The 18,569-nt window shown below is 43.5% G+C and overlaps 1 protein-coding gene across 1 annotated transcript in view; it reads left to right on the top strand.

Annotated features, from left to right (window-relative positions):
• The window catches only part of PCBD2 (pterin-4 alpha-carbinolamine dehydratase 2), a 167,842-nt gene that overhangs the window by 122,145 nt on the left and 27,128 nt on the right, over positions 1-18,569 (top strand). The window contains exon 3 of the mRNA XM_063445268.1: positions 12,611-12,691. Coding sequence (XP_063301338.1) covers positions 12,611-12,691 — 81 coding nt within the window. The remainder of the gene's footprint in view (positions 1-12,610; positions 12,692-18,569) is intronic.

Genomic DNA, 18,569 nt, shown 5'->3' with positions numbered 1-18,569 from the left:
TAACCATTGTTTGATTGGCTAATGTATAATTGTCTGTGGGCGTCTCCCTTGCATGGGAGAATTGCATAAAAGCAGAGTGTGTGTCATTAAACCAGAGTTCTTCTTGACCCTTAAAAACGTAGCCTTGTCTCGTTCTCGGAAGGGAATCTGCAGCTTAATCACCTAGCTCTTTTAAGAGCTCTGCCTTGCTCTCTACTTGGATCCAGTGAATGGGAATAAGCAACTCCACTACTGAACAGCAGCTTGCCAGGAAAAAGGACGTCTCCAACGGCTGATACCCTCTCACTAACTGGGGTAGCCGTTACAAGAGACAATCCTAGTAGGGAGTCTAGAATATGTGTGCTCCTGGCACAAGCAGCAATTTTGGTTTTCCAATTCACATCAGGAAGATTAAAGTCACCCATGATGATAACTTTCCCCTTCATTGTTATTTTAGCTATTTCCTCAACTAGTAGATGATCTAAATCTTCTATTTGTCCTGGGGGCCTATAAATCACACCTACACTAGTTACTGCGTGATTACAAAATTCTAATGTAACCCAAACAGACTATATGTTCGCCTCACTAACTTTTATTAGGCTAGATTTTATGCTATCCATCACATACAGGGCCACCCCTCCCCCTTTCTTGCCTTCACTGTCTTTTCTATATAAAGAGTACCCTGATATTGTTATGTCCCAGTCATTTTTCTCATTATACCATGTCTCAGTAACAGCGACTAAATCTACATTATCAGTTGCCATTATAACCACAAGTTCATGAATCTTATTCCCTAAACTGCGAGCATTTGTAGACATGCTTATAATTTTTTAACACGCTTGCTACAGGCACCTTCTGTCCTTATTTTGGGGGGCAATTGGATTGATGTTTTATCGCCCTTTTGCCCCCCTCCTAGTTTAAATGCATCCTAGCAAAACCTCTGAACTGCTCACTGAGAACATTTGTTCCCTTTTGAGAAAGATGCAAACCATATTTTTTGTACAGTTTATTTCCATTCCAAACAGAGCCATGAGAAATAGAGCCAAATCCTTGCTCCCGACACCATTCACCAAGCCACAAGTTAAAGTCCCTAATACGCATCCGCCTGTCCTGCTGAGTGTTATGCACAGGCAGAACTTCAGAGAAGGACAGTGTGGAAGCAACCTGCCATATATCAATGGCAAAATCACAAAAAAGTTCCTTTACCTCTGAAACCTCATTCCAAGCCAAGTCATTTGTCCCTAGATTGACAAGTACATCCAATTCCCCTTCCTGCTTTGCTCGCTTAACAATATTACAAATACTTCTCCTGTCTCTGTGAGCAGTATCTCCGGGAAGACATCTCACAAGACCACCATTGTCCAGTCTCCAAGCCTGTCTCCATAATACCAGTACACATGGTGACCGAGCCTGTCTCCACAAAACTAATTATGTAGAGCAACAGACTGTGCCTTTTATCCACAACTCTAAGTCTACCAGATCCTACAGTAATCCATCTGCCGTTTCTAGAACGTCTCTGCGGCAGTGGCTTTGCAACAGTTCCAGCCTGAGTTTGTTTACCGGATAATTTACAAATCTCAGACTTCAAAAATACAATCTCCTGCCGCAATATAGAGAACTGTCTACAGATTAGACGACATCCAAATCTCCAAAAAGTGTAATGTGAAACAAAGGCATAACAACTATTACACTGAACTAAGTCTGCCATTTTAATGAGGTGAATAATGTAAATCAAACAAATCTTAATTATTTATTTTTGTCCTCGTGTATACCACAGATTATATCTAATTTATCTCCAGAATATCTCCAATAACACACTTTGAAGCAGCACTTAGATGTAGCAACCAAGCTATATTAGCCAAGCTAATGACCACAACCCTTATAACTCCCAAACGCACCACCCTCTAGGAATGTTTAACACCTGGTTAGGCCTACGCTTATTTGCAGACAATATCTAATTAACCAACAATCAATAGCAAGCACCTTTCTAATCAAGTCAAATGACTTACCAATTACCAACAGGAAATCAAGCATTCAGTAAATTTTTCCTATAGATGCAGCTTACTTGTAACAGTAAAATAGAAAGCTCTTGGCAAAATCTTAGATAGTTGAATATTCTGTAAAACTCTCCAGAATATCTCCAATAACAGACTTTGAAGCAGCACTTAGTTGTAGCAACCAAGCTATATAATTCAACTTGGTACGTCGAGATACCTGAAAAGTGACCCCTTCTGGAGAAAACGAGAAAGCGTCTACATCCAAGGCCCGAACATCCGAAATCCGAAGGAAAGAAATTAAACACAAAAGGAGTGTAAACTTTTTCGTCAATTGTCGTAACCACAATCTATCATTGGAAGGCCACTCCTTTATGAAACAAAGAACCTTGGCCACATCCCAAAGGGAGGAGTACTTTGAGGCCGGGGGTCTACGCACTACAAACCAAGGGATTCTTCCGTATCGGTTTGCCCTGGATTGGGATGTGAGCCGCCAATATTGGGATGTGAGCCGCGGAACACACCACATTAATGGTCGGTTCTATAAAATTCAATATAGAGGGAAGAAAGGCTGTAAAGGGGTCGATATTCCGTCCCACACACCAATTGTTCCAGGAATTCCAGGCTGAGAGAGAGCATTTCCTTGTTCCTGGGGCCCATGAGTCTCTAGCTGTAGACTATAGGTTGTCGGTACACCAAGCAGTTAGGTATCCTTCTTGTAGCATGGGCTTCCCCATGGGATCCATGAGCAACATCTGATCATCCAGCAGTAGGAGAGAATCTTTGTACGACAGTGCTAGGAGATCCGGGAACCAGGGTTGACTCGGCCATCGGGTGTCACCAGGAGGATCGTCACTTCCTGCAGTCTGATGTGATCGATCACTCTCGCAATCATTGTGAATGGCGGAAATGCATAAGCCCTTTGGGTGGCCAGTGCCGAGCTCTCTGGGTCTGGCAACCAACTGTAGAAAATCGTTAGTTGTCGGTTGGTGCGAGACGCAAAGAGATCAAACCTGTTCAGCATTGCAAATATGTGCGTATCCAGTTGCCAATCGCTGCTGTCTCTTCAGTGTCGGAAGAACCAGTCCTCTGTCAGGTTGGTATCTCCTGGCAGGTGTTCTGCCATCAGCGTGATATTGCGTGAGAGGCAATACTCAAAGATTTCCTTTGTGCGTTCTGCCAGCATCTGGGAGCGAGTGCCACCTAGGTGGTTGATGTATTGAACTGCGGAGACGTTGTCCATATGGAGTAGGATACAACAATCGGATCCCCCTTTTGCTAGGCTTAGGAAAGTGAAGGTGCCTGCCAATAGTTTCAGGCAATTGATGTGCAGGGCGAGTTCTTCTGTCGTTCAGACACCGTCTGCCCATCGGTGGCACCCCAACCCCGTGACTTTGGTAGTTGGGAGTCGGAGTGTACATGACATTGAGTCGATGTCGAATCCCAGAAATTGGACACATTGAGTTGGAATCAGAGCCGATTTTGTCCGATTCACCAGAAACCCGAGGAATTCTAGCAAGGTCACCGTGTAATCCGTGGTTGAGACTAGATGACTTCGGATCTGGTTGAAGAGTAGAATATCATCTAGATAAATCAAGCAACGGATACCTTGTCCTCCTAAGTGGGCCATCACTGTTTTCAGGATTTTCAGAAATCACCAAGGTGCTGAACTGAGTCCGAAGGGTAGGGTCCATGGAGTCCCATCCCAGAGGAATCGTAAGAAAGGACGACTGTCGGCGTGTATTGGCACGGACAGATATGCGTCTTTTTTAGATCCAGGTGGGTAAACCAATCTTTCTCCTGAAGGAGATCTCTCAGTAAATGGATCCCTTCCAATTTGAAATGGTGGTATGAAACGTGAGCATTGAGATCCCTTAGATTTATTACCGGACGGAGTTCTCCTGTCTTTTTCCTCACAAGGAACACAGGAATCTGACGAAAGTTCTTCCCACTTAAGGAAAAAAATTAAAGAGGCGACCCGCAGGGGTGGTGCTACGGTTAGTACAGAAGGCCTAACAGTTAAACAATGGTGGCTTACCTGATGTGAAACTTGCACAAGCCAGTCCATGGCCACCGCGGCCTCTCTTGGATCCTCAGGAATATTGAAAGGATTGTCGGCCACCCACTTCTGGAAAGAATGGATGACATGAGTATCTGTGGCCTGATGGCCAGAAGCGGCTGGTGGCACGACCCCTCTGCCGATCCGCTCGTCCAAAAACACCCCTGTGTGTGTTGCCGCGAAACATGTCTGCGCTCCGCCAGTCCTCTCTCCTGCCTCCCTCCTTCACACCCCAGCAAGCGGCCGCCTGTAACTCTTGATCCTGAAATATAATTATTTGGGCACAGTTTGCTTGATTTTAAGTCTGCATGGGGCTTGGGCGACACAGAATTTAAATGCCGAAGTCTTTCTACCAGATAATTAATTCAAAGCCTCATTGAGTTCATATAGCTTTTCCAAAAAGCAGAAATAGCGATTGTACACTCTTGTGCTTGTTAATTCACATGTAGCCATTCTGATAATGTATTAGGTTCTTATGAAAAGGGGAAAGAAACTAGCAAACAATTAAAAGGTCAATATGGTCGCCAAAAGAACTTTATCTTACTGAAGCAGTTTTGGTGTATAGATTATGCCCCTGCAGTCTAATTGCTCAATTCTCTGCTATTTAGAAGTCAAATCACTGTGTTTATACAGCCCTAGTCACACCTCCCTGCATGTGACTTGCACAGACTTTCCAAATATTTCTTGAATAGAGAGATCTGTGTTTAAACTTATTTTATTGCACAGTCCATTTAATTTATAATTTCTTATTTCCTGCTCTGTTAATATCCTTCTAGACCCTGCAAGAGGGTGTGTGATTAAAGTTCAATTAAAGTTCAAGACCCTCCTGTGTGTGATTCAAGTTCAATTTACAAAGCACGAGATCAATTTTTTTAAAGCAAGTCAACATCTGATTGTGCAAGTCAAATGCAAGGAGGTGTGGCTAGGGCTGCATAAAAACCAAGTGAGAACTGAGTTTCTTAGTCTTGTCCTTGGTATAATGCTCTCCCTGAGTCCAGTGGTGTACATACCAGGGTCGCACTGGGCCAGCCTCTTCTCCTGGGGGGCCCAGGAGCCGGCCACCTCCGGGCCCCCCGAGGCTGGCTCTGCTTACACCCGGCGGGCAGGCAGGCTGGCCGGTGCGCGAGGGAGCACTCTCCCCTGAGTGCTTCCTCTTCAACTCCCTCGCGCACCGCACTGATACCGGAGCCGTATCAGTACGCGGCGTGCGAGGGAGCTGAAGAGGAAGCACTCAAGGGAGAGTGCTCCCTCGCGCGCCCGCCTGCCTGACTGCCCGCCGGGTGACCGGCCCCCCAGGAGCCCAGCACTGGACCCCAAGGAATCCCCCCAGCACTCGAAAAGGTAAGGAGGCTGGGGGGATTAAATAAAAAAAAAAATGTGTTAGTGTGTGTGTGTGTGTGTTAGTGTTACTGTGAGTGTTAGTGTTACTGTGAGTGTTAGTGTGTGTGTTAGTGTTACTGTGAGTGTTAGTGTGTGTGTTACTGTTACTGTGTGTGTTACTGTTACGGTGAGTGTTAGTGTGTGTGTGTTACTGTATGTGTTAGTGTTACTGTGTGTGTTAGTGTTACTGTGTGTGTTAGTGTTACTGTGAGTGTTAGTGTGTGTGTTAGTGTTAGTGTCAGTGAGTGTGTGTCTGCTAGTGAATGTCAGTGAGTGTGTTACTGTGTGAGTCTGTTACTGAGTGTGTTTGTGTTAGTGAGTCTGTTTGATGTCTGTTAGTGAGTGTGTGTTTGTCAGTGAGAGTGTATGTTTTGTAAGTGTGTATGTATGTCTGTCGCTGAGTGTGTCTCTGTCAGTAAATGTGTGTGTTAGCTAGTGTGTAAGCATCTGTTCGTGAGAGTGTGTGTGTGTCTTCAGCACTTACCTTTCTCCAGCGCCGGACTTCCTATGGACGTTTAGTGTCTTAGAATCGCGGAAGCTCCTCTAGCGGCTGTCAGTGAGACAGCCGCTAGAGGCTGAATTAACCCTCAGTGAAACATAGCAGTTTCTCTGAAACTGCTATGCTTTTAGCTGCAGGGTTAAGACTAGAGGGACCTGACACCCAGACCACTTCATTGAGCTGATGTGATCTGGGTGTCTGTAGTGGTCCTTTAACCCCTTAAGGACACATGACATGTGTGACATGTCATGATTCCCTTTTATTACAGAAGTTTGGTCCTTAAGGGGTTAAGGGTGTGTGCATCTGCATGCACTGGTGTACATACTGCGGTCGCAGGGGTCGCATCCCTGCAACCCCTGCAACCAGGTGCCTGCCGCCATGTGTTGCGGCCCCGGCCTGCGCAGAGTAAGCGTGCGGGGGGGGGGGGCCCGCGGATCAATTTTCGCACCGGGGCCCCATAGGTCATGTGTACGCCACTGTCTGAGTCTATTGTCAATCTGCAACATAAAAGTGATAAAACCTTCCAACCTACCAGGCCACTCTCTGTGCCATCCTGTAAGTCATCAGATGCAGTTATGAATACTTCAATGAGGGCATTATTACTCCCAAAGATAGGGAAGCTAGGTGGACATAAATTAAAATAAAGCAAATAATTTGTGAGTGTATAAAAGAATGTGTGAGTGTGTGCCAAATCAGTCCGTGTGTCTGTGTGTGTGTATGTCTTCTTTATGTGTAAATTTAAAAAAACACTATAGTGTCAGTAACACAAACATGTATTCCTAGTGCTATAGTGTTAAACAATTTACGTGACAGTCCCCCTTCTAATCTCATTGAAAATTCATTTTTACTTACCTTTTTCCCCAGTCCATGCTTTTCTCACAGTGGGATGGCCACACCTCCATGGCTGCGATGATGTTAATCTCAGCCAATCTCATTATTTCCTATAGGAAATCAGTGGGAGGCTATTGTGCATGCGCAGCAATAAGCCACGCTGCGCCAATAAGCATTTCCTCATAGAGATGCATCGAATCAATGCATCTCTATGGGGAATGTTCAGCACCTCCATGCAGAGCGTGGAGGTGATGCACACAGTGCAGCACTGGACTAGGAAGCACCTCTAGGGGTCCTCTGTTACTAGGTGTTACTAGGCAGCAATGTAAACACTGCCCTTTCTCTGAAATAATTTCGTATAAGGTATGTAATTCACAAGTTACCAAGAATTTGGAAATATAATCTTTCAGATAGGATTTCATCTTCTTAACTGAAGATTTTATTAAGATGTATAGATATTTAGATAAAATTGAGAGAAGAGATTTAAGTCCTTGCTTGCTGGATTACAGAAAAGTTCAGGCTGCCCATCGGGTAAACCATGGCAAAAGTGTTTACAGGGGCCTGGTCAGCACTGCAGCCCATTTAGTGCGATCGGACCCCTGCAAGATAGAAAGCACTGGTAGGAATTATTTTAAATACTGGTCAATTCATTATTGCAGTCTTCTCAACAACCACAATCTATTAAATCTGGGTTCCTGTGAGCCAAAATAAATGTTATTAGTTTGAATTTTCAATGTCTGATTAGTCAGGCTAATCTATGGCACCTTGGTGCTGAAAGTAAGTCAGTCATACATGATAATTTATATTGCATTGATTACATAAGTTACAGACAATCCTTACTCAGTCAACAGGGAATTAAAATCCCATAGATCAGTCCATGTGTATTTTAAAGACTTTAGTTTGGAATTGATGAGGATATGATAGGACAAACAAACATGATCTGGCTAACCCTTGAGTGGATGCCGGGTGACATAAATGTGTTTGACAATAATATTGCTTTGAAAAACTGTTTGATAATTGCCATTATTGCTAATTAAAGTTGAAGAAGCACAGATGTCTGCCAAAATTAACATAGGTTGTGCAGTGCGGAAACTCAAAATTACTTTAATTGATCGCAAGATAGTTTCCTTGATCACCATTTAAACCAAATTAGTGATCATGTTTCAAAACTATAAATACTATATCCGATGAGGAATGAAAACAAGATTACATAGTGTAACGTAAATATAATTTCCATTTTAAAAAACAATTTTATCATGCCAAAAACAAGATTGCAGACCTTTTAAATGGTTGGAGACGGTCTCAAACAATACTCAATTAATTTAATGATGGGAAGTATTTAGAAAATGAATAGAGATTATAATGGTGAAATTACTTATACCTATACATGTTTTTTTTTGTCTTTCATTTCTTTCATGTTAATTTCTCTGTCGGCCTGTCAGCCTGTCTGTCTGTCTATCTATGTAATCTATCTATCTTTCCTATTTTATTCCCCATGCAAGTGAACAATGGGTGTTCTTTTTATAATACTCTCTGCAGTGTATAATTTGAATAATACTTTAATCATCTGATTTTTCTTCATAATCCAGACTATGCTAAAGGGACTAGTAGCACAGTTATGGGAAACCTATTAAATTACACTTCCAGGTTTCTGTCCTCGGACTTACTTCTATAACATGATATAACTTTCCGGGTTTCAGTCCTGTGACTTACTTCTGCTAAATTGTAACTCTAAGCAGCAACTCTTATAGCTGCTCATAATGTCAAATTTGGCATTAGTCACTTCCGCTGTAAGATAGCCCCACAGAGCTGTTAATCAGGCAGCCAGATTGTTATCTTCTGAGTCTATATAATTTCTGTCCAACTTTAGCAAAGATTAAATACATTGTGCTGATCTAGGCTAGAGCTCAAATGGGCTCCTAAGCAGACCCGACATTTCAGATCTGGACTACCGTTTTAGGTGGCCTCAGTCTGATATGCAAAAGGCAGGTTCTCTCTGTAATGGTACAAGATGAGTTAAAATGAACTTGAAAACTGATATATTAGAGTTGCTGTTTATTCTCAGTATTTTCTGTTCTGTCTGCTAGTATGGTTCTGTCTGCTAGTATGGAATGCCCTGCTCATTTTTCATTTGCAGCTCAGTTCAGACATAGATTCATTAATTACGGTTCATTGGATATAATGAAAGCATGCACACATATTTATGGAGTCCAGCACATAGGCATATTAAAAAATGGGGGATGGATTAAAACAGTGTGAATAATAAATAGGGGATACATCCTAGTCTCCCCACCCAGTCCCCTTGGTTTGTATTAGGCCGGTGGGCTTTTCAGAATTTGTTTGTTCAGCTTAATAGCTGATCATCCTAAATTCAGATAAATCATGATTTGCCCCAAATCTTCACATCTAGCTAGTACCAACCCGATTCACAATTTTTACCATGTGATGTGTGTAACTGCAGCTGGAGGATATACTACTAGAATTAGAGCTTCTAATTGGTGGTTACTCTTTCTGGTTAGGTAGAGATATGTCTATAGGACACTATAGTCACTAGAACAACTACAGCTTAATGTAGTTCTTCTAGTGTCTATAGCCTGTCCCTGCAGGATTTTCAATGTAAATGCTGCCTTTTTAGAGAAAAGATAGCATTTATATTGATGCCGAGGAGCACCTCTTCTGGCAGTCCCTCAGACAGCCACTAGAGTTGCTTCTTGGGTCAGTGCTGCACAGTGCTCTGTTTGGAGACACTAAACGTTTCCCATAGAGATACACTGATTCATGCACAATAGTCTGTGAACACAAATTGATGATTGGGGACCCCTAGTCACCTGGGGGGACGACATTTTTTTTAGGGCCCCCACCCGCCGCTCAGGGGTAGGGGCCGGGGGGAGGACAATAGGTCCCCCCATTGGTATTTAGGGCCCCCACCTGCTGCTCAGGGGTGGGGGACAGGGGGGGAGGACATTAGGTCCCCCCCCTTATTAGGATTTAGGGCCCCACCCGCCGCTCAGTGGGGAGGACATTAGGTCCCCCCCATTACTATTTAGGGCCCCCATCTGCCGCTCAGGGGTGGGCGCCAGGGGGGAGGACATTAGGTCCCCCCCTTATTAGTATTTAGGGCCCCCACCCGCCGCTTATGGGTGGGGGCCAGGGGGAGGACATTAGGTCCTCCCCCTTATTATAATTTAGGGCCCCCACCCACTGCTCAGGGGTGGGGGCCAGGGGGGAGGACATTAGGTCCCCCCCCTTATTATAATTTAGGGCCCCCACCCGCCGCTCAAGGGTAAGGGGGCTGCTCACTGTTTAATAGACATGTCCCTACTCGCGGTATAGCAAGAACTTACTAATACTAAGTAATCTTTACTTAGTATTAGTAAATTTGTCTGAAAGACCAATTTAGGTCTTTCAGCCTTTTAGTAGATAGCTCCCTAATGCCGTGGTAATTAGGGAGTTATCTACTTATTCATTCCTGCCATTACATTGACTGGCCAAGTAGCTTACATTTTAAATGAATGTATGTTACTTGATTGTTGTAAGTGTTGCAAATGCTTACAGGTGAATGCTGGCTATGTTTGTATACTTTTTATTTAAAATTGTATACAATGTAACATTTTTCTTTCACTGGGTAAGTATATTAGTACTTAGGCAATACTGTGCTTCGGAACTTCGGCACTTTGACACTTCGGAACTTAGGAAATTCGGTAATTTCGGACCTTCGGGACCTCGGCAATTCGGCACTTCAGCAGTTCGGACATTCGGAAGTACCCGAATGTCCGAATTGCCCGAAATTCGTCCGAATACATATTCGGACCGAAACGAATTGCACATGTCTAGTAGGTGGAGGAGGAACAGCAGGGTGAAGAAGAGAGTTAAATGTGTGAAATAGTCGTTTGGGTTTGCGGGAGAGTGTGGTTATGAGGATATTAAAGTAATTAACTTTTGCAGAGGAAAGAGCCAAGCTTTATGAGCTCAGAATACATTTATAGTGGAGAAAGTCAGGTGCACAGTGAGACTTTCTCCAACAGCGTTCAGCAGTTCTGGAGCATTTTTGGAGGTATCGAGTGAACTTGGTGTGCCAGGGTTGTTGTTGGGGGCGCCTGCGGCGTTTAAAATGTACAAGGTGCCATGATGTCTAGTTGAGAGGAGAGGGTGGAATTGTAGAAGGAGGTTGCAGAACTAGGACAGGTGAGGTTTGGAGAGTTTGGAGATTAGTGGAGAAATGCTCTAGGTCAAGACATTGGAGGTTTCTGTGAGAGTGATGTTCAGACGGTGGTGTCAATTGGGTCTTAGGTATGCTAATGTCAAAAGTCAGCAGATGGTGGTCAGATAGAGGAAAAGGAATATTGGAGAGATTAGAGGCAGTACAGTTGTTGGTGAAGGCAAGATCAATTGTGATTGAGTGTTTCCCGCTGTATGGGTTACTAAATTGGACCATTCCGTAAGACCAAAGGAGGAGGTTACAGAGAGCAGACGAGAGGCATCAGTGCAATTGGGGTTGTTGATCGGGATATTGAAATCCCCAAGTATAAGGGAAGGAGTGCTAGATGAGAGGAAGTGGGGAAGCCAGGAAGAAAAGTGCTCAATGAATAGTCTAGTATAACTGGGGGGGGGGGAGGGGGGGGGAGATGATAGCAATTCTTAAAGGAGTGGGTTAAAATAGGCGGACAGTGTGAACTTCAAAAGAAGAAAAGGATAGGGCAGGGGGAGTATGATTGGTTGAGAGGTACATTGCTAGTCTTCCTCATGGTTACATTTCTTGCAGTAAATGTTCCTATTTAACAGATTATTGTGAGAAACACTTGGGAAAAAATAAACATTGGGCTTAATTACTATCTATATTGTTATGTGTGCACCAAGCTTCATACAATGGGATTGAACTAGATTGTGGGTATTTTAGTAACTAGTAAATCATGGTTGAAGGATTGAAAGTGGTCTCCTTTTTCCTCTTGTGGTTTATTGAACAAATTCACATTATATGTGTGTGTGTGTATATATATATGAAAGTCCTATGATGGACTGAAACGAGTGAGTGCGCTGGATCTTGTGTATTGTTTATTGTGTATATATATATATATATAAGACCTGAAATGGTTGAAACGGCGATCGGGACAGACCTAATTTGTATGCTTAAATAAAGGCATCACTTTGGAAAGACCTTTGATTGCAGACCTTAATTTCAGGATTATATATTTATGCGGGTCAGTGTGTGTAAATATATATATATATATGTATATGAAAGTCCTATGACGGACTGAAACGTCGAGTTGCTGTAACCTGTATGTAATGAATAAAGACAAATAATTTTCTTCAAAAAGAGAGAAACAGAGCTTATATAGAGGGTATTGCTCCTTCAAAAAATGGACAAAGAGGTACACCGTCATTTTATGGGTGCGGGTTGGGGTGTGACCAGGGATGGGGCTTTTCTGAGAAATATTAAGTGGCTTACTAATTATTATTTATCCAACCAAAATGTAATATAGAACACAATGTATCTTACTTACACAGATTCATTTTTAAACCTTGATTTATATTTTGAACATAGAAGTTCACAGTAAAAATAGTGTAATGATACAAGTTTTAATATGTGTATTATGCTTATGGTCATTGTGATACTACAGCTATATAAATACCGTATCCTTCCCTGACTAAACTGTACTTGCTTTTCGCTATGGAACATATGTTTAATTCAATTACATTTTTCCTATAATTTTTTTACAAATATTATATTTTTACCTTCTGAAGCTTCCCTTCTGACTGCAGTGGGAAAAAGTATGTGTATCAGTTGTATATGATGGTCAGAAACACTCCCATTAACAGTGTGGTAATGTTAAACTAATGTCTACTCTATTTTTTTTCCTTTTTCTTAAGGCCTTTGGATTTATGACTCGTGTGGCCCTGCAAGCAGAGAAAATGAATCACCACCCAGAATGGTTTAATGTGTACAACAAGGTAGTTCATTACTTTTATATTCCATCACCTGAGCATAAACCACATTAGGATTTGTTTTTTCAGTATATCATTTTACTGGGTTTTGTTAGTCAAATGGGAATAGTGCTTCCTGCTAAGCCTTACACTGTGGAGACCTGATCAGTCCCATGCTGATACTCTTAAAGGTTATGACATAGGAATAGTTGTCAAGTGTCAGTGCCTAGGCGATAAGTACATTCTATCACTGTATTCCATAGCACATATAAGCATGGTGACAAGATTCTAGGTTCTATTCATTGTGACATTTTACTTTTAGCAAGTGATACTTTGTGCATGAATAAGCGGTTATTTGTATATAAAATATCTGTATAAATAGTATCAAATAAGAATTGTTAACTTTAATTCATTGTATACACTACTGTTAGAATACTTTAAAAGTGAGATCATTTGACAAGAAATGAAAGTCACTATATTATTGTCATTGACATAGTTTGAAAAATAATAATAAATCGTTTCTGACTACCACCCATTTGCCTAGCTGTTGGGTTGATAACCATTCATTTATATTTTATGAAATTATTTTCAAGTTGTTTGACTTAAGACAGAGTTTTCTAGGTACCTAGAAACCGTTTGCTCTGGTGCCTTCCCTTAAAGGGACACTACAGTCACCAGAACGACTACAGCTTAATGTGTCTATAGCCAGAACAAACTTGTTTTTATGTAAACACTACCTTTTCAGAGAAAATGCAGTTTTTACAGTACTGAGAACACCTCCAGTGACTGAAACTCAGACGGCCACTAGAGATGATTCCTGGGTCAGTGCTACAAATTGTGCAGAAAAAAAAGTTTACAACATCAAGTACAGCAGGTTGAATGAAGGTTTTCATATACACCTTTTGTTTCAGAATTAAGATAAAACTGTTTGATTTGTTCACATTATTGATGTTTAATACATTTGTATATAATAAACAAATGTAAAGTCGGTGAAGGGATACACTTAGCCTAAATATACATAAGACCTGTCATTTTCCCCGGAGATTTAGTAATACGTCATACTATGTCCCTTCACTTAGAATTAACAAAATATTTATAGTCATACTGTGTCCAATGATAAGGTAGACCCCATATAGTTAATATAGCCAAATATTAAATATATCCTCATGATATATAATAGTATCATCATAGATATCCTGTAAAAATAATATTTGAGTTAAAGGGACACTGTAGTCACCAGAACAACTACAGCTTATTGTAGTTGTTCTGGTGAGTATAAGCATTATATGCAGGCATTTTCATGCAAACACTGCCTTTTACATTGCCCCTAGGGACACCTCCAAGTGGCCACTCCTTAGATGGCCACTGGAGGTGCTTCCTGGTGCAGTGCTGCACAATAGGCAGCAGTGCCGCTCTGCATGGGGACGCTGAATTTTCCTCATAGAGATGCATTGATTGAATGCATCTTTATGAGGAGGTACAGATTATTATTTGGGTTCCACCCCTTAATTAGGCGGAGATAAGTGACAACTGCATTGGGAAGCTATTCACTGAAGGGTGTTACACCTTGGCAGAGAACTGTCCATTAGGGGCAACACTGTCCGGTGATACGTGCAGTGGAGTTGTTCCAGGTGCGCTTAGTGTCAGGTTACACAGAACTTGGTGTTTGATAACAGATCATAGGAAAAAAAATCCACAGTTTATTCATAGCCGGCTACGGTCTCATCACCACAGACTTATGTCTGCAAAAAGTGCTTAAATATGGCAGATGATGCAGCTTATACGCAATAGAGATATGCAAGGGTTACTCCCATACTGCGGCAATTAATAGCCAATTAGCAAACATTTAACTATTACTTTATTCATTTCCTACTTTACTGTGTATAAAGATTCTTAGCATTCCTGTACATGCGTCCTGGCCCTGATCATGTACAGCTCTTGTCCCATATATGGTCATTTGGCTCTGAGGCATTTCCGAGATCGTCTACCACATTCCCCCCTTTGATGCTTCAGAACCTGTAGGGCTCATACCATGCTAGAACAGATGGGGCTATTAAGTGTCCTCTTGGTTGAGTGGTTTATATTTCCACAAGACCAGTACATGGGCTGCTGTCGTTCTACTGTGGCATCAATGATGCTGCGAAGGGACCGGAGCAGCACTGGGATTAGGCATGGGAGGATCATGCAAATCGCTAGCAATAATAGGACTTCTCCCACCAGAGTCTTTAGGCCCCCAAAAGAATCAAACCATCCTGTAAACCAACCACCTGGGTTAAGCCCGTTCCAGGTCTGGGACGTAGGCTGGTGTTGTCATCTTATCGGTGATCATAGTAATTGCCTTTTCTTCATCATTAGTCTGAAGGCAACAGTTAGACAGGTTGAATTTTCCATATACACCCCCTTCAGTAGCAAGCAAGCAGTCTAGGGTCAGGCGGTTCTGAAAAATAGCGGACCACATCCTAGTATTTTGTTTGGCCAGAAGATTGAGGGCTTTCGCAGTTTTGTACGCAACTATTTCAACCATGGCTTGTAACCTGATTATTCGATTCAGCATGTATATAGAGGTGTGACAACCATAACTACCATCTTCAGCCCAAATGGCTGGGTTATAATAGTTGATTATACCTTCAGGGGGCCATTCATCATCTTTCTATTGCCATATCATTAATGCCCTTCATTCCCTTAGGAACACACAATAACAAGAACGTAGTGAAATCCAACGGATTTCTGCATGACTGTAAAATCAATGAGTAGATCAGACATAGGTAGTGTTCCAACAGTTTGAATTCCCAGCGGCTGGCTTGGTCCTTGTTGGGGGTTATTTCTGGCACGTCCCATGCACCCTCTGGCTACTGCCTGTGTTACCAGTGCTGGTGTTTGCTTGGCTACCTACAGCTCTGGTAGGTAGAAGAAACGATTAAGTGTAGCTTCCATGGACGACTTCCCTGCATGGGTGGTCTCATGGAGTGCCCTTACAATGTTCACGGCTAATGATGTGGGGACAACAAGTCTTCCATCTTCTATAGGTGCCACTTGTTGTCCAGGTACTGGCCCGGCTCTGTTTCTAGCCATTTTTGTTCAGCAGGGCTGTAAAGATGGGACCAGTCAAAGATTGTGTGGCGTAAATAACCTCGCCACTGAGTTTTGGAGAGGCCTGTTTGCGAGCCTTTTGCCTCAGGATTATGGCCCCCTGTAAAAAGGCTTGTTCGTGTCTTTTTACTATGTGGTTCGGTAAATGGAACTTATCGAACAAACTACTGAACAGCTGGACAGCACGCAAGTGGAGTGTGCAGCCAATTTTCCTCCCAGGCTGGTGGTTAACCGCAAGCTAATAGAAGAATGGCTGGGCGGTCACCGTTTGTATAGTCGAACACATGGCGGCGGCCATCTTGTTAAGTCGAACGCGGTCAGCAGTGTTTTGCCGACGAGCTCATGGAACTAAAATCGGGCATGCAACGGCACGAACACCGCTGAACTTTACCTTCGTTGGAGCTTCGACAATTCAAACGTCACTTTAACATTGGCTATTTACACGAACGACTCCCGTTCGTACATTTGAACCTATGTGAACTATGGTGAATAGACCGGCCGCACAGCCCAAATCTGTGGAACTGTTTTGGGCATGAAAGCCATGTGACTTCCAGCTATCTCTCGAACCCCTGAACCGATTGCTGTGATTTTTGAATATGTTGTTCCCATAATTATGCCCGTTTGGAAAATTATGTGAATTGAATGTATAACATTCCTCTTCTCCCCTCTGGTACCACTACCTCAGGATTATACTGCTCCTGGCTGCTGCGGTCCTCTAATCTCCTCCAGAACCTCTGGAAGAGCCTGTCAAGTTGCTCCATGAGATGGTCCACCGGGTTAGTGCCCTGGCAGCTATGCTGTGTGTGCGCAGGTTTCTGCCGCTCGGATGCGGGCGCCATTTCGAGAGGCCGTCTGGCCTTGTCATTCAGGCTATAGGGCAGCACTGGTGTTTGCTTGGCCATATGCCTGGGGATGGTGGGGACCGGGATAACCCCCACCGGTCCAAAAGGGGGCGGGGGGGGGGGCTGAACTGTGCTGCGATCGTAGTGATTAGTGGTCGCGAGAGAGCAGCCGTCTCTCCCGCGGCTCCTCCGCTTGTCATGCTGCGTGTCAGGCCGCTCTGCCGGGCCCCGGCATTCTGCGGGCGGTACGTTATGGTTCAGGCATCAATAGGTGCCCCATCGATTGCTGGTCAGTTCCAGTATCAGGATGCTGTTACCCAGTGCTGAAAATCACAATTAGGGCTTTGAGTGTGCCCGCTGCCACCGGAGCTACAAGCAGGTGCGTCCAGCCATCTTGGCGGTCAGGCCCCGCCCTGCATATATAATTTTAAAGTTATGAGAAATGTGTAAAAATGTGTTTTTTCTGTTTGGGGATAATTGAGTTAATACAGTATCTCGCTCAATTATCTCCTAAGCAGAGGGGAGGGTTTATGTGCATTATTTGGGAGTGTCTAAATGTACAAGTATGTCCTGATTGGCTTTTTCAACTTTGTATCCTGTGTACCATAAGGTATACAAGAGAGAATAAACCCTCTGACTGCTGAGTTCCTGTTTTACCCTCAACATAGAGCCTCGTCTCATGTGTGGGGGAAAAGGCTGCATCTACACTGGGGATTGCTATATGCTGTATACTCCCATGGCTATAATCACTAAGCTCTTTTAAGAGCTTGTTCCTGCTTCGCTCTCTGAAGGAAGAGAGAGGTTCACCCACTGGAGCCTGGAGCCTTATCGTAGGTCCAGGGTGGGTAGGAGACGGCGAGACCCCAACCAAGCTGCAGCAGTTCGTGGGTGTCAAGTGGAGTGCTTGGAGGCCTCGGGAAGCACTAGGAGCATCCATCAATGGAAGGTACCCAGTCAGGGTGCCAGGTGATCCGTTACAGATGGGTTCGGGAACAGCGGGGCAAGGGTTAACTGAGGTACAGAGTCTTTCATAGCGAAATGTTTTGCAGTTCCATCGGCCAATCTGTTTCCAGTTGTCATATGGCTGTCGCCCGCCTGGTGGGCATGGATAATGCTAACCTGGGCAGGAGCCCAGACCGCTTTGAGTATTGCCGCAATTTCAGATGAATGCTTGATGTCTTTTCCTCCAGAGTTGAGTAGGCTCCGTTCCTTGTACAGGGCTCCATGGGCATGAGTTGTAAGGAATGCATACTTTGAGTCAGTGTAGATGTGGACACGTAGGCCTGCGGCCAGTTACAGGGCCCTGGTCAAGGCTATTAGTTCAGCCTTTTGTGCAGAGGTGCCCTTTGGAAGGGTTTTAGCTTCGATAACAGAACTGACGGTAGTGACTGCATATCCTGCATATCTGATCCCGTCTTTAACAAAACTGCTGCCGTCAGTGAAGTATTCGGCATCTAGTTTTTCCTGGGGGTAGTCTTGGAGGACAGGTCTACTGGAGAAGATTTCATCCATGACTTCCATACAGTCATTTTGGATATGGTCAGGTTCTGGGAGTAAAGTGGATGGGTTCAGTGTGTTGACAGTTTCAAGGTGGATCCTTGGGTTCTCACATAACATGGCTTGGTACTTTGTCATTGTACTATTACTAAACAAGTGGTTGCCCTTGTAGTCAAGGAGGATTTGAACACTATGTGGAACACAGACATAGAGTTCCTGTCCTAGGGTCAGTTAATCAGCTTCTGCAACAATGAGGGTGGCCGCAGCCACTGCTCTCAGACAAGAGGGTAGGCCTTCAGCCACTGGATCCAGTTGTTTGGGACAGGTAGAAAACAGGGCACTGCCATGAGCCCAAGTAGTGTGTAAGGACGCCTACTGCACACTTCCTTTTCTCCTGGACATACAGGAAGAATACTCTCTGGTGGTCTGGGAGTCCCAGTGCAGGAGCTTGTGTGGTAAAATTACCAAATTAATAT

This window comes from Pelobates fuscus, chromosome 3, assembly GCF_036172605.1.
Source record: "Pelobates fuscus isolate aPelFus1 chromosome 3, aPelFus1.pri, whole genome shotgun sequence".
Taxonomy (NCBI): Eukaryota; Metazoa; Chordata; class Amphibia; order Anura; family Pelobatidae; genus Pelobates; species Pelobates fuscus.
The sequence above is the reverse complement of the archived record's forward strand: the minus strand, read 5'-3'. Positions and strand labels throughout refer to the sequence as shown.